At 35.2% G+C, this 21,666-nt stretch overlaps 1 protein-coding gene across 2 annotated transcripts in view; it reads right to left on the minus strand.

The window, feature by feature from the left end:
* The window catches only part of LOC132117663 (furin-1-like), a 107,653-nt gene that overhangs the window by 52,861 nt on the left and 33,126 nt on the right, over nt 1-21,666 (minus strand). For both annotated transcript variants that reach the window (XM_059526985.1, XM_059526990.1), the window contains exon 3: nt 4,650-4,748. In XM_059526985.1, coding sequence (XP_059382968.1) covers nt 4,650-4,748 — 99 coding nt within the window. The remainder of the gene's footprint in view (nt 1-4,649; nt 4,749-21,666) is intronic.

Raw genomic sequence — 21,666 nt, forward strand, 5'->3', positions numbered from 1 at the left:
ACCTCTGAAACTTTGAGATCATTTGAACAAATTAGAGAAGAGTTCGATATTCCCTCCGGAGACTTTTTCAAATATCTTCAAATTCGGCATTTTATAGAGTCTCTTTTAAAACAAAATAGATTCCGATTTAAATTATCGGAATTGGAAGAAACCATACTATCAGTTAAATCGTTCAAAGGACTTATTTCAAAATTTTATGCCTTATTAACTCATTCTGATTCTTCAGTGTATGATTCTTTGAAACCACTATGGGAACAGGATCTAGGAGTTCTGTTTAATTCTGAAAATTGGACCAAGATCTGCGATGGTATCTTTCCAAAATGTACCTCAATTTCCATACATGAACAAAATTTCAAATTTTTCCACAGAATTTATTTTACACCTGTCCGACTGCATAAAATGTTCCCAGGTTGTTCCGACCTCTGTTTTAAATGCAAAGCTTGTAAGGGCACATTCTTTCATGTATTTTGGTCTTGTGTTCACATCCAACCATTTTGGAGAGGGGTCCACTCTGCAATCCAGGAGATAACAGGGAAACGTTTTATTTTATCCCCCTCACTTTTTTTGTTGAATGACATTCCTAAAGACCTTTTTGACTCGGACCTCAAATCTCTGTTTACTACCCTCATATTTCTGGCTAAGAAATGTATATTACTAAAATGGTCTACATCTCAGATCCCTACAATTTCCATGTGGATTTCTCAGCTGTCAACCTTTCTTCCTTTGGAGAAATTAACTTATGACCTCAACCACAAACAGGACAAATTCAGGAAACTTTGGGAACCTCTCCAATCCTTCCTACACAAAATTTGAAATTTTATTTTTAGAGATTTTTGGCTTTTTCTGTTTTGATTTATTATGTTTTTTGTTAACAGATACACTTATACATTTTATTTAACTTGCAGCACTTGGGGTTTGTTTGTTTGTCTGTTTGTTTGATTGTTTCGGTCTCGGTTGTTTGTATTATTTGAAAATCTCTAATAAGAAAAAAAAAATGACCAGAAGTCAATCATTTTAAATGAGTCAACCTTCTGCTGAGCGACAGTGACCATTGACGATCCTACAAATTTAAATAGAGGTTAATCTTTTCACCTAAACAAGCAGCAACACAATGCCATGACAACTGCAAAGGAATCCCACAAGGGCTGCCAATACTTTGAAAAAAAAAGTCAAAAAAAAAAAAAAATTCAAATATGGCTGTTAAAGTGCATTTATTTTTAAACCAAAAATCCTAAAATTAAATCAATCAAAAGATGTACCCATTAAACACGGTCAGACTTTTTGCATTTAATGATATACAACTTAATTGAAATGTTTTTGTCATTTAAAATAAAATTTAAATATTTTTGTGTTTATTTTAACATAACTTCTTGTACTGGAACCAATATCTTGTGCACTAAAAATGTCTCATTGCAGATTTTGGTGAGATTCCGTAGATTCCGAGACCCGTAGACTCCTGAAGTTCGTTTTTGAAGCTTAAAGTGTGCAGAGCATGCCGTCGCCATCTTGGCAGTGCGTCACCACGCGACTCTCCTGGACAATCGAAAATGGGAAAAAGGTGGGAGCTATTTGATGAAGCCACACCCATCTAGCGCGACGGCACTGTCAGCAGCGGCAAACCACCTGTCACTCAACTGGCCACGCCCTTAATTATGCAGAACTTTATATAATATATAAATATAATTTATATAATATCTTAATATAATTTAAATGGATGAGTTAGAAAAAAATTCATCCCCATCACAGTTGTCATGAAGGGTCAAAATAGTTGGGCATTTTAACATGGGGAGTCTATGGGACTGACTCCCTTTTGCAGTCAGCCTCAAGCGGCCAGTCGATGAATTACAGTTTTAGTCACTTCCTTGTTGGCTTCACGAGAGAGAGCGGGAGGTTGCCGCTCCTTTAAAGCTTTAGTGTTTGTCACATTTCAGTGTGTAGTTACAAAAAGATCATATTTAATGTGACACCAGCAGCAGTACAGTTAATTTAATGATGGATTTGTATCATGTTTGGCCGAAACAAGTTGTAAGTTGTACCTTCTTAAGGATACAGGACGAATGTGGGTGAATAAATCAAACTGCACCTTAGTTTACCGGTGTTCAGCAAGTGGTGCAATTACAATATTGACAATTGAAATGGTTGCTAGTGCTCACTACACATCTTAAATTTGAATGCAGTTTTTGCATACTTATTTGCATTTTTATCTTAAATATGTGGCTGGAATTGTAATTTGACAATTCTACAGCTCTCTATTAAATTTTTCCTGATTTTCTGTTTGACTAATCATAACAGTTTACAATCACTGGAGAATTAGAGGGTGTTGGTTCACTTGGCGAGTGGGTGTTAACAGACAATGAAAAAATCAAGGTCACAGTAGCATGAGTATAATAGAGGCTAGAGGTAAGAAATAGTGACAAAAAGTATATAACGTGACTGAGATCATCTCTGACAGATGGTGAAGGTGTACCACAATAAAAAATAGCAACTATTCCAGTCTATACTTAAAAAAAAAATGCAATTCCCAAAAAGACTGATGATTTGAGAACACATTCAGAGCATGAAATTTAAGAGGAAAACCAGCACCATTGTAGCTCAAGGACTAATCATTTAACGCTCACCAACAAAAGCAACTTTCTATAAATGAATCTGAGATGGACAAATGAGTCAAACCGGGCTGTGTGCAATGACTCTCCGTCATTGTGTTGGCACCCAGGTAGGTTCATTATTCACACACCTCATCACTACTGAACACCAGACAATGGAGTGCTTTTCCCATCTCGAGGGAAGTCGCTCTGCACCTGGAGGCCAATTCGCACTGATGGAGCGTGGCGCTGCAGCCATGTTACAAGATGGACTTTTTAACCCCCTCTAGAAAGTGAGTAATGGGCCATACGGGTCCAGTCCGTGATTTCCATTACGGGGGTTTCTAGGGTTTCTTAGCAGTCCTCTGGCATTAAAATTGCAGGGTTTGTGTTTCACGCCCCATCAGAACTCAACATCTGGACCAGAAAAGCAGTTAAGCAACAGATACTGAGGCTGTAGTGAATGTACGCAGATGTCAGGTTGCTCAACTTTAAACGCTCATATTTCAAACCTGTGACAAGAGAAACCAAAAGAGTTTTATTTGGTGTTCTTAAGAGGAACGTGCACAGGGGAGGAAACTGAGGAGTTTTGATATATAGGTTTCACAAGAACAGTATGTGAGGGTGCAAATGGAAAGATTCACAATAACGTTCAGAGGAGACAAGTCAAACATTGGAACATAAACCAGCAAGGTTTCCAGAAACAGTTGGGAAAAGAGAAATAACTATTTTTGGACAAACCGAAAACGGCTGCCCTCAATTCTTCAGAAGACAAGAAAAAAACTAGAAAGGAGAGAGTGGTTTAGAATGATGGGTGAAATAACAAAGATGAATGACTTGAAAATTGAGTGTGCTGGTCCTCGTGCTTCTTTACGTTTGCAAAAGAGATTGGGTCTTTAGTTGGAGTCTCTGATGAAACAAGGTCTAAGAACAACCAGAGAAACTTAAAAATTGAGGGCAATAACAAATGTCCAAAGTCATGCAGTGTCCTTTTAGCTGAAGTTGAAAAAGGTATGCCACCAAAAAAAAAGTAATTTAACCCCCCAAAAAAGTGTCATAAATCAGCACAATGCAAATAGCTTGCTTTAAAAAACTTCACTTGCTTCAAGGCATTTTGCATGAACATGGCACAAATTAGTAGCTGAAACTCCCACAAGATCACTGAAGGATGTGTTTAACCTTCATAAACCGTTGATTATCAACCTCAGGAAGTCAGGCTGTCAAAAGATTAATCGCGACTAATTGTATCCAAATCAAAAGCTTTTGTTTACATAATGTGTACTGTGCATATTTTTTATGTTAATATAAATGCAAATATACACAGTAAATATTTCGGTAATATTTACATGCATATACATTTTTATATATATATATATATATATATATATATATATATATATATATATATATATATATATATATATATATATAAATGGATAAACATAACATGTTTCTTAAATATATACATGCATGTGTTTGTATTTATATATTAATAATAAATATACACAGAACACACAAATAAATTATGTAAACAAAACCTTTATTTTGGATGTGATTAATCGCAATTAATCTTTTGACAGCACAAATTTTTTTGCACCACTTTTATTACATTTTTTTACATACAGTCTAAAATGACATTTATTTTTTAGCCACGAACACTGAACATCAAATTTAAACAGATAAACTTAAACTATAAAATGGGTACTAGTAGGTTTAAAAAAATATCACAGAGCGATGGTACCAAATGTTGACCCAAAAAAGGTAACCATGAAATCTTAAAATTTCTCAAATAAATTGAGATAAAGGTATTGGATTATACAGATCTCATGCTCCAAATTCTGTAACCTTCTATGATCACAGTTATTTTTGTGCCTTAAAAGCAGCTATTTTAGTGTAAAATTTCTGTACTCTCTCTGAGACCTATTCAGATCTCAATGGCTTCAGTATTTTGGCCTTTTACTTCATTTAGTCAAGGATTTGTCAACATAACCTTTGAGTTTGTTAGGGGGAAAAATGTCTGGAAAGGGCTGTTCTGAGGCGGATCCAGATTCTACATTTCACACATACCTGAGGTTCTGTGTGCAGACGAATGTGTGTTCCTCTGTGCTCTGATAAAGACCTCTTCACCACTCTGCGGTGCCTGAAGTGATAATAATCTCCAAAAACCTGAGGGGAAAAAAAACACAAGGCTACATTTAGCTCACCACATCCTACAGATTTCATTAAGAGAGGGGGCTGGCAAGTAAAACATTTCAACTTGTGCATGTGTGTGTGTGTGTGTGTGTGTGTGCATATATTACACACACATGCACATACTCAGGCAATTTTTGTATTACAATGTAGTAACTAAAACATCTTAAAAATCTAGTTAGAAATAAAAGCATGTTCCTCACTAAAACCATATAACCAGTAATTTACAGTTACATTTACCTACGTATATTTAAAATGTATGCATTTTAAACAAAGATTTTTAAATAAAATAAAATGGCCCACTTCCATAAACGTTGATAACTTAAAACAAACAGTTTGAACTGATTCATGGAAATGAATTGAACTTAAAACTGAACTTGTCAAATCTACCTCCATTTTCACTACATAAAGGGATAGTTCACCCAAAAATGACCAGTCAACATTTAAACACACTCATGTCATTCCAAACCTGTATGACATTCTTTTTGATTTAAAACACAAAACAATAAATTTTGAAGAACGTTGAGAATCAAAAGAAAACAGACCCTTTTGACTTCCATATCGAAATCTCTTAATGTTACAATGAAGATATAACGTTTTGAAGAATATGGGGTGAGCAAAGTATGAAAATGTTCATTTTTTGAGGTGAACTATCACAACGTTTAATTCAAAGACTCAAATAAAACTGTTCGCTTGTTCACAAGTCTAATTGTGTAACACAAAATTTAAATGAAAGCAAATGAGACACTGGAGATCACTGGTACAAAGCCCAGTTGTTGAACAATGCATGATCTTAATGATCCAGATGGAAGAAATATTGACAACAAGAGAAACACAGACAACTGAGCATGTCCAACAGCCTCAAGTACAAGTAGCCCTGAACGAGTCAATCTCCTGTCAGCCGACTGCACAATCACACATGACAAGATCATCCAGAGGGCCAGAGACATCAAACCGGCACTGCTGCAGATCGATTTCTCTCTCGGTTTGATGAAAGCTAAATGTCTGGAGTGAGCCAGAGTTCATGTGGTCATGCTATAGATTCAGACTATAGAAAGCCAAAGACTGCAGACATCAAAACAGCTGTAGAGCAAGACATCTGCTCATTTGCAAGACCAGAAACATTGATTTTGCCAACAGGTTTACAGAAACCTTTATCAGTAAAATAAAAATCAGACCAACCCAAAGGTGAACTACATTTTTAAACGATAAATGGAAAGGTACAGAACACATTTTTCACAAAGCTCACTGCAACAAAGCCATTCTTTATTCAAAGGGCGGTAACATGTAATAGGAACCCCTGTCAGGAAAGATCGAGAACAAGGGCCCTACATTTATTCTTCCATGACGTCCTCAGCACACAGGCTGGATTACAGCATGTTGATGCAAACATCTCCACCCAAACAAAGCCAGCGAGGCAATAAGCCCTTGACAAAGTGAATTTGACAACTTGCGACCCAGTAAATATCACAATAATCATAGAACGCATCAAACACTGAAGGTTACAAATAAAAACCTTAAAAAAAGCCAAAAGCCAAAGAGATGACAGACTGAAAGAAAAGATGAAACATTTATGGAACCGCAAGCGAGAGGCTGGCACGTTTGGCGGTAAATGAGAGAACAATTATGACAGAAAATAACACAAGAATCGATCGCGAGGAGAGATAGCGAAAGAGGGAGGGGTAATAAGCACATTCAGAGCTCTGAGAGCTTTGTTGGTCACAAAAGGAAATAGACTGAGGATGGGTATGGGTGTATTGTGTAAGATAAGAGAGGCCTAAAAAGATGAGCATCAATCTCAGACGGGCCTGAATCCAGCGTCTCCAGGGCACAGGGGAGCGCAGATGGAGATATGCTTGCCTTGTCATATCAGACCACCATCAGACAACCATCTCAACTGCCTGGAAACATGCGAGAGGAAAGGCATGCGGAGGAGAAAAAAAACCTTATATCTACACTAAAACTTAAAATCCACATCTGAAAATGATATCAGTGTTGGCCTCTGCAAGATCTGTTCCTTATGTCTGGAAGCAACCTACTCTTCAGACCAGACTACACCAGAATAAATATTTGTAATTATTAACTTTCATTATCAAAAACGCAATAGTTTGTCGTGCCCCACAGTTTGCATGCAACTCTTTTAAAAGGCATGATTTGCTTTCAGAGACGTAACAAATTAGCTACAGATTGGTGTCCTAATACTTTTAAAGCATTAGAGCTGCATGTTTTTATAGTATGAACACAAATTACTGAAATAAAGTATTCCGACATGAAAATCAGCAAGTTCTGAACTCATCAAGCATCTGCTACCAAAGTTATACTAAGAAAAAATGCTAAAAAAAGAAAAGAAAAAAGAAATCATAGAAAGTTATTCCATTTTCATTAAACCAACTTAAAACCAAAAATGACTAAAAGAAACCTTTATTTAAGAGAAATCTATTTAAAACCTTTAACTTATAACATTTAATCCAGGATTTATTTTTTAATAAAGTAAAATACAATCAGATTTACTTTATTATTGACTTCAAGGATTTAATTCATGTTTAATTGTCATCGTTTAAATTTTTTTTTAATTAAAATTAAAATTAAACCGCAAGATAAAATAAGAAAAAAAGTCAAGTAAAAGAAAAATAAAACATGGGAAAGATAAAAAAATAGAACACAATTAAATAAGAATTAATTAATTGTTAAATTGAATAAAAAGTAAAAGCGAAAATAAGAATAAAATGAAATTAAAGTTTTATTCAGACATGTCCCTTTTTCAGGACTTCTTATGAGAAACAGGAAATAAATCTTGCAACTATGACCAAAGACTAAGACCTGTAATCAAAGAATGTATTAAGATATTTACCTGAGCATTAGCCAAGACATTGAGGTAAGGCTAGCATCCAATAACCACATAATAATGGCATTACTTGACATAAGATTCTGACCTCAGTGTCTGACCCATCACTTAAGGGTCAGATTAGATGACAGTGCTCTAATTTGTGTGGGAAACTACTGGTCAGTGCTTTTATCTCAAATTAGTCTCCACCACATATGCTATCTTCTCTTTAATGGAAGCAAACACACGCTCAGCAGTTAACACTTTAACTAGTAGGTAGAATAATAAAATGGAAACAGTAAATCGTAGATAAGCCAGAGCTGATGGAAACACACATGTTTACTGTGGGAAATCTGCTAGCTCTGGGCTGGCTAAAATTGTGATCATTTCAATAGCAATTACAAATCAAGGGTACAATCCATCTGACTCATTAAACAAATGGAGCAATTAGTCTCTGCAACTGAAATCAGTCTCTATATAGATGTGCATCGATGTCATGCATCAGTCCAATTTCCCTGTAAGACATTAAAATAATCATCCAAGCCAATTCACCAGCCCATATCTGGATATTTTTCTGTCTACTTCCAAAATCTACCAACAGCATTGACAAAGGACGAGAAGAAAATGCTAAAAAATGAAACAATATTAATAAGGAAATTGTTTCTGAAGGTTTTATGAAGGTAAATTGACTTGAAGCAAATTGAAATGAAACACAAATCTCAAGTAAATGCATCTTGATTTAAGGATGTGTATATATTTGTATTGTAAAACAAGACAAAAATACTGAGGAAGATATTCATTTGCAGTGCATACAACATTTAAGGACATACATTTATGATTTAAGGACTTTTTAATGCCTTAATTTGTGGAAAAGCAAATTATGACTTTTTAAGACTCATACTGAGTCTGAAATATTATACTGTAGTATATTCTAGTGACACAGCAACTGTTTGACATTATAAAAACAATCATAAACGCTTTAGAAAGTGTAACTCATGGTAGACTAGGTTTTAAAGTACAAATCAAGCACCACATATAAAAAGCTGTAAAGAATGAAACGGTTAAAGCATTTCTTGACAAGAGCTGCTCCTGCATTTCTATGAGAATCAGCACTGAAAGGGAGGGAGTGCTGTGAAAACACAGTTTAATAGCAGAATTTATCTTATAATGAGCCTGACCTTAAGATACGCCAACAACCACTTACAAACTAAACAAGGACGAGGGCAAGTGTGAGAGAGCATGATTATGGAGAAGACTAAAAGGACGTTTCATACCAGTGACATCAACAAAAAATGTTATACCCCATTTACAGCTTTTGGTTCGAAAAAGTGCTTGTCCGTGTTTATATAAAGTCTTAAGAAACAGCCACACCCCACGTCAGCAGTGTTCACTGGAGCTGAAGCCGTGGCCAGAAACCACGCTGGAAAACAACAGATAGACTAACTAGCAGCTTCCCTTAATAGCAGAAGGCCAAATATGCAGAGAAAAATTGTGGAAAGCAGCAATGGTAAACCAAAGCATTTAACAAGGGTTGTGCCAAAATTATTTTAAATAAATGCATTTATGATTGATTCATTGACTGAATGATCAAGTCTGTAAGATATTTTAAAATGCATCAAAAAAAAAAAAAAAAAAAAAAAAAACTTTAAATCAATTCAAATAAAAACTGAAATCTAGAGATGTGTGGATTGCAATTTTTTTTGGCCGATTCCAATTTACTCTACTATTATAATCATGTGTATTTGCCTGCATATATAGAAATCTGGATTAGAATGGAATGTGCAGACATGTGGTGAAGCACAGGATGGCACATGATGAGGACATAAAATTAAGACCTCATGACTGCATCATGGTCTCATAACAAATATGTATTGTATGAAATGTATTGAATTTAGGCACACCTTCGGAAAGCACTGCATAAAAAAAATAGTACAGACACAGACTCTATAGATTGTTCTGCAAAGCCTTCTCGGTTTTATTATCACTGAATAATAAAATTACATTTCTGGCATCAAAACCCCAAGACAACAAAAATCGATACTTTTTTTAATGTAACAAAATATTTACATAATAAAAATTACTATAAGATGTTCTCTCACTTAAAAGAACTCTCAAAATAAAGTGCTCTGAGACTAGAAAATGGGTAGAAATTACAATTAACTGAAAAGGACATCATTATTTCTTAAATTTGAATTTTTTAACTTAACTTATTAAATGTGTCGTCTTTCACATCATCAAATTCTTACATGGTTTCAATTAATTCAGTTAGAATAATATGAAACTGTAGAGCTGTTACCATTAAAATGAAATCAGTATTAACAAACATCTTTCTACTGCATGAGACACAGAAGCTGCTTCATGGCATTAGATGTATTTACACAGACTGTTCGATATAGCTGAGATAACATAAATGCATTTATTACAGCAAAATTCCAAATTCATAAAGAATTTTACAAGATTATAATTTAATGAATAAATATAAATATGATAAATATTTTTAAACCTTCAAATAAGAAATGTTGGGGGGAAATGCAATGATGGTGTTCAAAAACTTGGATCCATTCAGTAATGGATCACCACTGTGTTGCTCAGAGACAAAATAGTTAATTTTGTGTCTAAAATGTAAGTCACTTGATTACAAGTTCAATAAACAATAAGTTATAATGTTACATTGTAGTCATGTTGAAACATTTTGGTCTTGCAATGTTGCGGACCAAAATCATATATTACAGTATAAATTTACTTTTTTTTTTTACACTACCGCAGTGTGCATCTTTAACATTATGTGTGTGCTGTTACACTCATTTTTTTTATTTTATTTCTGCACAAGTCTCTCTCACACACTCACTCATCTGACGCAACATAAATACTTTACTATAAGTCGCCGTGAGGGTCATGTCAAAACAGACAGGTTTGGATTTGACAGACTAACCAACCAGTTCATGGTCTGAGCCAATCGTGCGAAAAAACGGCTAATTCCGGTTCCTGGCCGATCAATTGGTCAATCTCTACTGAAATCACAATAAACGGGTAGAATAAATATAAATAAATTAGATAATCATACCTTCCAGAAATCACATTTAGAAAGCTTAAATAATAATAAGAGTATATATGCTAATATGCTTATACTGTCTTATAGTTTACATATTAAAATGTTTCATTAATTTAACACTTTTTTAAAGTTATATTTTGTTCCTGTGAAGCTGATTTTCAGCATCATACAGTCTTCAGTGTCACATGATAATTCAGAAATCATTCTAAGAAAGCTGATTTAATGCTCAAGAAACATGTATTATTGTTATCAATTCTGAAAACCATTGCATGCTTAATATTTGTGGAAACAGTGGAGCATTTTTCTTTTAGTTATTCGAAAGTTCAAAACAAAAGCATTTATTAGAGTAATAAGCCCCAAGAAACCATGGTTTACAGTGAATTTATATCAGCTAAGGGGCGATGATGGGCACCACGCAAAGCGGCAACCACTTTGTTGGAACCACAACCGTTTCTGAGGAACTAAATTGTTAACGGTTATTCCATATACGTCGTAAGTTTCCACAAAATAAAACAGAGCAAATAAAGTGAAATGATGTTAATGAAAACAATATTCTTCCGCCAAACAATGTAGTTCCTCAGAAACGGTTGTGGTTCCAACAAAGCGATTGCCGAGGAACACACAAATGTAAACTAAGGTGTGTTTGTAGAGTAATTTACAACAGCTTCGAACTTGGCTCGACCAATCAGAATCAAGGACCAGAACTATCCATTGTATAATATAATTTTTTTGATAACTATTTTACGGTTACACCTATACGTTGCTGCATATTAATGTGTTCAAGTGTTACCTATTCTAAAGGGTTACCATTTTTTCTATTATAATTATTTTTACTGTAGTTTTTGATCAGTCTGCCCTGCCCATTGCTGAATAAAAGTTTTTTTTTTCTATAAATCGAGTATCTTTGAGTATTTTCTTATACATACATACATATAATATATATATATTCATACATACACACACACACACCAAATCTATCTTCAAAACAGCTACATAATTGTAGTCTCGTCTTATCTTCAATACTATCACACTTTCTTTTCCATATCTGCCATTTCTCCGGTTTCTTTATAGGTCTTCATTTCTTATACATCACTCATGTTCTCTTTTCTGCTTTCTCTAACTTATTTTGAGTCATTTCGGCTCTGTCTATTCTCAGCCGGGGATTGATGAATCACCACAGCCATCAATCAACATTGCAGACCGTTCTGAGTCCACCAACCTTCCAAACACATTTAGAGGAAATTAGACCGCACAAATAGTCCAATAGTCCCAACAGATCCCATCCCAGGTGTAAGTGAACATGGTACATTAAGAACGTGCTTCTACACTCCAGGTGCACCAAGCATGAGTCGAGCCACGAAGCGTGATACTCCAGTGAAGAGCATCTCCACACACTGTCGTAAGATTATTATCATTATTCTTTCTGCTGAGGTCATCCACAAGTTTTATTCAGATTTATGAAGACAGCCAAAAGACGGGGTTCCAGCTGCACGGTACCTTCCCTAGAGACGGACCAAGTAGAAAACTTTCACGGCTGCCAAAAGAAAAAATTATAATGTCTAAACCTGTAAAGGAACCGTTTAGGGGAAGATGTGGGTTGCCTCTTGCCTGGGTGTTGAGCGGAGTTTATGGAGTGCACTTGTGCAAAAAAGGCTAGTAAAGTGCAACTTTTTGGAAATGGGTCCATTATCTGATTTGAACGTTGTTTCCACAGTGGATATTTTAAAACTACTGGGCAATTTAGAAGAACTTAAGGTTCTAAAAGTTCTATAAGAGGTGAAGCAAAGGATGAATATTTTGGAAAACATATCTGTGAGACTCATCACAATCAATTAAACCTGATCAATGGATATGGCTCCACTAAAAGCAAGGCATTTCAGCTTTTGGAAACCAATCTGTGCATGCAGGATTTCACATTAGTAGCAGGTTAATCAATAATGCCAGAAAAACAAACTCAAGCTTTCCAAGCATAACAGGTCTCCTTCAGCTCATGCATTAATAAAGAGAGATTTTGGGGAAAAGTGTCCTGTTGTGGGGGGGGGGGGGGGGGGGCTGTTTTGGGGTATCATTCACAGAAGATGTGGAGCCGGAAAAAAAGAAATATTCATACCTGGCAACCCATGGTTACTATAGAAAGAACCCATGGTAGGCAATAAATTTGACATCTTAACTTTAGTAACTGCAAAAACAGACAGACCAATAACCTTTCCAGAGAAATAATATCCAAGTTACACTGACAAGTGAGTTGACATCACATTTTCCATGCTTTAGCAACTGCTTTCATGCCTACTGTGGCACAATGTTCAAGATGAGCTATACTGAATACATTTAATGATGTTCAAATAAATTGCATGGCATTTCCATTGTGATTTCCCATGAATACACTCCGAAAATAAATAACTGTGTTAAGATTGTGACAATGCATTGCAACGTATGGAACAACAAATTAGCATGTACAGCAAAGAATTTCCCTGTTTAACAATGAGATGCTCTGCGGTAGCTAAAGTGCTAACCACAATGCTGCTGATGAAGTTTTGCACAGAAAAGAAAAAAACTTTTACATGTGTAAAGGATGAGTACTGAAAAGGTTTAATGTCAAAACCGACCACATTACAGAACCACAAAATGACGCCACTGAAGACGTCAAAGCTACAGTATCCAACCACATTACGTCATTGAACTTGGAGTAAATCCATTTCAATTTCTCCTAAATCTCACCTTTATATAGAGTATGGTTTTTTAGATACTGTTTATTCTTTATTTATTATTTAAATTTTGAGTTTGGGTTGACTTCGGTCTAAGACCAAAACAACAGTAGATGAAGTCTAACTGAGAAGAAAGACCTTGATGAAAACGAGATGAAGCTGTGCATTAGGGCAAAAAAAGGGTCCTTGTATCTACAAATTAAAACCATAAACTGTGCTCCTTACTAAACAGAAAAAGAACCAGATAAAATAAATTTCATGTTCTGGGACCTTCAAGGAATAGTTCACCCAGAAATAAAAGCTGTGTGATGATTCACTCACCCTCATGTAGCTTAAAACCCATATGACGTGTCCTTTAGTGGAACACCAAAAGCAATAACTTGACACTTTTTTACTTTAGAGACTGAGCAAGATTTTGCTCAAGTATATCCAGGCCAGTCTTTTCAATAAAGTGAAAGCGAAAGGGGACTGGGGCTGTCAATCAACAAAACGACAGAAAAAAAACTAAGTGTAATAAGCATAGCTCACACAGTGTGTGCATAATATTCAAAGCTTTCTAAAGCCATGGTTTTGTGATTGATAGACCTGAATTTAAAATGTTGTTGTTGTTATTTAAATATATTACTTTATAAGTTACTATTACTTCCCTCCTAAAGTTTGAAGGAGGAAGATTCATGATTTTTTTTTTATTGATTTAGTTCAAAATGATGATCTAAATGACTAGTTCACATTTCAAACTGATCTGATTCTCGATTTTAAGTCAATGAACGATTGAGAGGCTGCAATAATCAAATAATTAAAAATTTTGCCTATTCCTCACAAAATTGCAACTGTATGGCTTCAGAATGCTTGGAATCCATTGCATACAGTCAAACAAAGTCATATATTATCTTATTCTTACAAATATGTAAGTTGCTGGCAGCCCCTTTCTTCATTTACTGATATTACAAGAATAGACAATATATTTCAAAATTCACCCCCTTGTTTCTGGAAAGAAAGGGACAAAAAATATGGGTTTGAACAAAACAACATGCTAGAGTGTAAATTTTGCTGTGAACTAATCCATAAAATGTCACTAAAATTTTGAATGCATTTAACACATTTAAATCTCCAGACACAGGACTACACCCAAAACAGGAAGTAGCAGCTTTCAGTTGTGGTCTCTGAAAAGTTCCAGCTGAACAGCCAAGAACAGCAAAGCACATATTTATATTTGAAGAAAAGCAAATCCTCACAGATTTGCATGCATCACCTGCAATATTAAGAAGGCATTTCAAAAACCCTATCAAATAATGAGAAAGGTGGCAAAATTGTTCATGAAAAAAAATAAAACCTTGATACTTTCAATCCTGATTGGGCTATTGAAGCTCCCTTTTATGAAATGTTAAGAAAACAATAATGGCTTTTAATCAAAATCCCATTAGGCAAACAAGGCTGCTGTTCTTTTTTCTTATGAGACGCCAACAATATTAAGCCACTAAAAATTCCCTTATTAAAGTGCCACAAGTAAAATATAATTCTGAAAGCATTGTTGTCAAGAATTTGCTTAGACTGATTAATAAATAAAACACATTAAACACCATAGAAACCAAGTCAAAAGAGCCCACCTTCAAGCCTCCATGATATTCTGGTCTCTAGACGATTCAGTTAAAACCTATAACACTTTTTTTTTTTTGCCTGTTTTACTGTTGGTCATCATGAAAATCATGTGACCAATCAGTAGACAGAAAAGCAATATCACACCTTTCCTTAACAATCTGGGCAATATTAACTTGGTTAGTTCTAACTTCAAATCTTGTTTGTCTTGATGTGAGAAAACAAGCTCTTTGTAAATTTGTTGTAATGGAAGTGGCCATATATTGCCATTCATAAAAATTTATGCACAGACCTTTCCACTTCATGCCACAGCACAAGACAAACCACTTCTAAGATAGCGTCTTAAAAATAAATGGTGTATGCATATAACTTCTGAGGCATTGAAAATGTTTGGCCTCTATAAGCGGAGCCTCCATTTTAGGTTTGGTCAAAAGAGTCTCACATAACCCTTCCTCACATCAGTCAGCGAGACTTTTAATGGAGCTCCGTTAAAAACGCCCATGCAGGGAAACTCTAGGGGAACTGGGATGCTATCTGTGAGGCCATGGGAAATATTAATCTTGGTAAGAACACTGTAGGTTCCTGTGAGGGTGACAGAATGGAGTGGCAAAGTCAGAAACTAAATTGTTTTTCAAACCTCCAGATAAGCACCTTTTCCGAAAGTTACTATGGTCAATGGAAAAACACAAATGGAGCGTGCAGGAGCATTGGAAAGTTAATCTTTATTTTCAGAGCCAGAGAAGCTGGTGCAGATGGATCACGGGCCGCACCATTAACCAGCGCCGTGTGTCAGCAAGTCAACAAGCTGCAGTACGGGCCCGCTGACCTCCAGGCTTAAACACTGTAGGGGGGAAAAAAAACTGTTCACCAAAGCAGCACCACCCTACTCCGGTGGAGAAGAGAGTTTAACGTCTTTCTGAAAGAGCAGCGAATCAAACATACTCTTGCCCTTTGTAAGTTCCTTTAATTTTTCACGCTCAGAAGAACAAATGCGGCATCTCAGTACCATTACAGTCTCGCAGACAGCATTCAATTAGCTTATCTAAACCTACCAAAATGCAAAAACATTATCTGAGGTTTTGAAGGGTCTTTTTAAATTGCAGTCTGCTGCATATATAAGGAAATGCACACATGGTTGTCATTTTCGTCGGAGTAGGCTGAAAAAATGCCTGGACTTTCAAAGAGATTTAAACATAAAATCCGACCTTATTATCAAAGCGAGGAGCAGGACCAGGTTCCGCAAGCAAAGTCATACATTTAACACATTGTTTCATTAGAACCAGCTTGACTTGCCCTGTAATACAAATTATCTTTTTTGTCTCCCAAAACCAAAACATTAGATTGTCAAATGATGATTAAAAGAATGTCGAAAGTAATTGCACTTGTGAAAAACAAAAGGAGCATGATATCCTTTTTTTTTTTTTTTAAGAGGACCATGTTGCCCAAGAGACTTCTTGGTTGATATATCTGGAATGGGACTGTGTGAAGGGCCGGGTCAAAGGTGAATTAATTTGCACAGAAATAAAGTTTTGCTTTTCCCTTCAGGGCTCTGACCCAATTAAAGGAAGACCGGAGAATATGATTGCTCAGGTGTTCAAAGGGGGAACACATCATTTAATCTCAGATGTCTATGGCCGAGTTACATCAAAAGACATGTGAAAAAATAGCCTGAAATAAACCGCAAAGTCCATTTAGAGATTGTACTTAAGTTATGAAGACATTCCATCACAGTTAAAGTGCAAACAGCTACATAACTACAAGTAGTAATAAACCACTAAATTAACACTTTAAATGGCATTATCCATATTCAGATGGAGGAGGAAAAAAAAAATCCTTGTGTATCTTTTACATTTTTAAGACATGTTATATACACCAGTCAAAGTTTGGAGTCGGTAAGACAAACGGTTTTAAAAGAACTCTCTTATTCTAGTCAAGGCTGCATTTATTTAATCAAAAATAGAGTAAAAACAGTAATATTGTGGAATATTATTACAATTTCAAATAACTGTTTTATATTTAAATATATTTTAGATTTGTTTTCTATCCCTTTGAAGCAAAGCTGAATTCTCAGCAGTCATTAATCTAGTCTTTAATGTCACCTGATGCTTCATAAATAAAAAAAAAAACAAGACATATTCCATTCATTTATGAATGTTAAACTATTGTGCTGCTTAATAGTTTTGTGGAAACCACAATTTAAGCATTCTTATATGAACAGATTTCTTTGAAATAGAAAACATTTGTAACATTATAAATGTATGTAATGTCACTTTTAATAAATATGGTGGTACCCTTTGCTGAAGCATTATTTTCCACAAAAACTGATCCCAAAGTTTTCGGCTTTATTGTTACCCAAGTCTGCAACTCTATTCCAAAAGTGGCCCTCCAGGAACAGGTCTGGACACCCCTGACCTAGACAGTATATTAAGGCATCATAGGTGTGCTTTCATCACAAAGTCTGCTAAATGGTACCTTCTAAGAAACCAAATTGTAGTGTTTGTAAAAGAAATGCAATTCTGTCCGAAATCGCAGATAATGCAATCCCAGAATGCATTGCGACATCGCTACAACATGACTGACATGGGTTTTCTTCATTAGAAGTGCCCTCAAAGATGCATTTGAGAACATTTCAAATCAGTCACACCAATTCAGTTTGGATGCTGCCTTGGAAGTTGACCTACTGTATGTAGAAAGCACACTGGAGTTTGGAACAGGGCTTACTTGTATCTCTATGACTGTGGCAGCTTTGGAAAGACTTGAAGAAAAGACACATGTCCCATTGTAAAAACAAATTACTGTATCCTCTGAGCCATGAGCCAGCTGAAAGATCCTGGGATCAATATATTCCCTACAAAAGACTAGACTTTGTATATGCCTATAAATGTCAGGGGATTTCTTTATGGATCTCAAAATCAGTAATTGATTTAGGACGCCGTAGTGACATCTAAAGCTTCCATACCCACATCCAATCGAGACGCGGGACAGATGATACTGCATGGCTGGAGAACATTAATGCAATGCAGTTCTACTGAAGAAACATGAAAGGGAGGAAAAAAGGCAGAGCTACGGTTGAAGTATGATAACTTGTGCTTTGGGATGGCTGGGTACCTATAAATGATCCATAGGAAATCACTGGCGTGAAACAATATAATAACCCCAGTTTCCAAAATTTAGATTTAATCGTTTTTCTGATTCAGTCAGTCACAGTTTGGTCTTACCATGTTATTATAATTATATTACGGTCAGAATGCCTGCAAAGTGCAAATATCACCCTAACTGAAAAATACAAACTAATGAATGGCCAATATTAAAAATATTCTTTACAATATTCTGCACAAACTACTAGCTACTACTAAATATTGTAGAAACATAATTTTCTGTAAAGTTGCTTTGTAACGATTTGTATTGTAAAAAGCGCTATACAAATAAACTTGAATTGAATTGAACATTTAGATTTTCTAAAAACGCTAAAAACTAAATTTGTCAACATTATGCTCCTTAAATCAATTCAAAATCATAATATACGGAATGAAATATAAATAAATATATAGAGTTAGACGAAAGCAAAAGAACTTATCTAAGACCTGGCAATTGTCAATAGATTCTGATTTATGTGGTTATTTTCTTCATTTAATGTTATGTTTATTTGTGTATTTCATTTAATGTAAACTATTTTAAACACATTTTTTTAATTACAAAAATATACATGTGTACTTATTTTTTTTATTATATTGATAAATGCGTGTATAAATATTATATATACATATTTATACATACACACACATAAACAAAACATAATACAATAGTAAACAGGATACATAAAAGATATATGTCACATAACATATCATTAGGAACAATAAATAGCATAAAAAGCAGGACTTCCCTCAACCAAAAAGGCCAGTGAAGCCTTTTATGGAGGAACAAAATATTCCCAAACACACAACTATTCCATACTGTGTAGGCCTTGTTTTGACATGTCAGTCATCACTTGGTTTTTCAGCACACAGGGAGGAGAATGACAAAGAGGAAAAACCCACTGGAGTATGTGACGTTAAACCACAACAGACTAGCGTCTCCAATGGCCAGACCGTCAGATAGGACCACTCGCTGAATAAGAAGTCTCTCTCACGCACTTGATTATGTATGCTCATACCACAATAGGACTCAAAAAACTAAAAGAAGTGAGTAAGAGAAGACATACACACCTACTCCAGATGGCACACAATAAAGTTCCAGCATGCAGTTCCCATGGAGCCTGGTATAGTGTTATTAAAATCGATTTAAGATTACATTTGCTCACTCAGTGTCAGAGCTTTAGAGTTTTATTAGAAAACAATGAAGAGGTGAGCTGCAACAGCACAAACCTGGTGATTTGTTACAATAGAAAAACTAGCAGGTGCTGCTTCACCTGGATGAAAATCATGTTTTATTGAACGATGAAGAGCTGGGAGCTTGTGATAGGGCACGCCTGAAGCTAATTGTTCCAGCAATGTGCCTCTAAACTCATGCAAGTCCAGGTACAGCATAATACAGTCGGGTCACTATCAAGTCATTGACCATCAATGCCCTTTTGTTCTCACACTGCTTGGATTATTTCATAAGTTCTCTCCCTGTTTTCAACAGGTTGAGGGTGCATAATATATAGGGAACATCAATCGCTACTTTAATTTTGAATGTTTCTGCCTAATTTTCACTCTAAAAAATGCTGGGTTGTTTTTTCAACCCAAATGCTGGCTTGAGACCGTTGGGTAGGACTTTGGGTTGTTTTAAACCTAGTTTGGGTTGAAAATCGTGCTCGATTTTAACCCAGCGGGGCTGGGTTGAGAACGCGGACGTGAAGGAGAGCACGCACGTCACGTTAAGATCGTACGTCTCCAGTGCGAGCAGCCCCCATTTTCTCAGCGTGAAAGAAGCGAGAAGCGAGTGAAAGTCTATGGTAAGTAAAAATTCAAAATGTGAAGTTATCGTTTATTGTTTACCTGGTTGTATGAAAGGCGGAAGGTTTAATGAAAGGTGGAAACAAAGGAGCTTAATGTTATATTTTAAAAAAACGGACGCGGTTTTCGCTTCAGACACGGAGTTCTTAACGGCCTCATTTACTGAACGGAAGATGTACTTTTAATATAACGTCAGTGAATGTCTTATGTCATATTTATATAAGATTTTACATTATCTGCACTTTTTGAGGTGTTAATAGACGGTTATGGTTACAGTTACACTAATGTTAATTTGTTATCTTATTTTTAGCGGTTAAACTGAATGTATGTTAGTCTCCTAAAGGAAACGGCATTGTGTAGTGAACACTAGCATGATTATTTTAAGGCTGTTGAAGTGGTTATTGGTAAAAGTATGTTTTGCATGTAATATTTCAGACTTGTCGAGCTCGTGTCTCCACTGTGTCAGCGCCATGCGCCGAGAGTTAAAGACACAGAAGCTGTTTGTGTGAGAGTGACCGACTGTCTGAGGAGGAGGTGCTCTCAGCTTCTTCTGAAGAGAGGGACAGATGGTTTAAGGCGCGTAAACTTCAGAATTCCATCAAGTTATCTTTATTTTTACCTAAGACTAAAATAATGTTTGTTTTGTAGATGTTGAAATCCAGAGACAAGATAACTTAATTCTTATGAGACTGATTTGAGTTATTTTTTTTTTTAGAAAATTTATGTTTATTTTGTGTCCTCCCTGTTTACTACACACTATGATTACATGTTAATATTTAATTGAAACCATTGATGTCCCTCTTTGAAGAACTCAAACTAACTGGAGTTAAGGACACACAAGTCTGCTTGTGTGAGGAGGAGGTTTTCTCAGTTCCATGGAAGAGAGGGAAAGATAGTTAAAGGCAAGTTAACTTCATAATTTCATGTTATCAGTTGTAGTTTTTATTTTTTTATTATTTTTATTTTTTTACTAAGAGTAAAATAATGTTTGTTTTTGTAGATGTTAAAAGCCAGAGACAAAGATCATCAATCTTTTGAGATTTTATGTAATTTATTTATAGAAAATAAATGTTTCTGTTGTCTCCTGCCAGTTTACTTTACATTTTGATGCAACAACAGTGTGATTACGTGTTCATTTCATTAAAACCATTGATGTCTGTGTTTTTCATTGCAGAACTCAAACCAACTTTGGAGTTGTCTGATTTGGAGAGTCATCATTCTTGGTCTTCCCTCTTAAAGGAAAAGTTCACACAAAAAAATAATTTAATTGCCCTCATGTCAATCCAAAACTGTAAGACATTTTTCTGTCTTTACAACATTAATGAATATATTTTTAATATATTTAAAATTATGTTTATCCATTTATAGTCTAGATAATCAGCATTTTCAAGCCTCATAAATACAGAGTTATTGTAGAAGTAATTCATTCCGATATTTATATATGAATAAATCTTAAATTATATGATAGCAAACATGTATGTTCCAAATAAAATACTGGTCTCCCAGACTAGCAATGGAGTACACAAATTAAGAGAATATTAAATATATTCATTTGTTTTCCAAAAATGAGCAGAGTTTGTGTGGGTCTGGAACAACATGAGGGAGAGTAAATTATGACTATTTTTATTATTTGGTGAACTAACCGTTTGAAGAGCAGCCCTCCACATACATGAACATTTGTGAGGTATGTAAATGTCATGTCTGTTTTAATGTTTCAGTAAAGAAGTTTTCTGAAAGCAATATTTATTCAAACAATATAACATGCCCTCACACTAGTGCT

This window comes from Carassius carassius, chromosome 3 (genome assembly GCF_963082965.1).
Source record: "Carassius carassius chromosome 3, fCarCar2.1, whole genome shotgun sequence".
In the NCBI taxonomy this organism is placed as follows: Eukaryota; Metazoa; Chordata; class Actinopteri; order Cypriniformes; family Cyprinidae; genus Carassius; species Carassius carassius.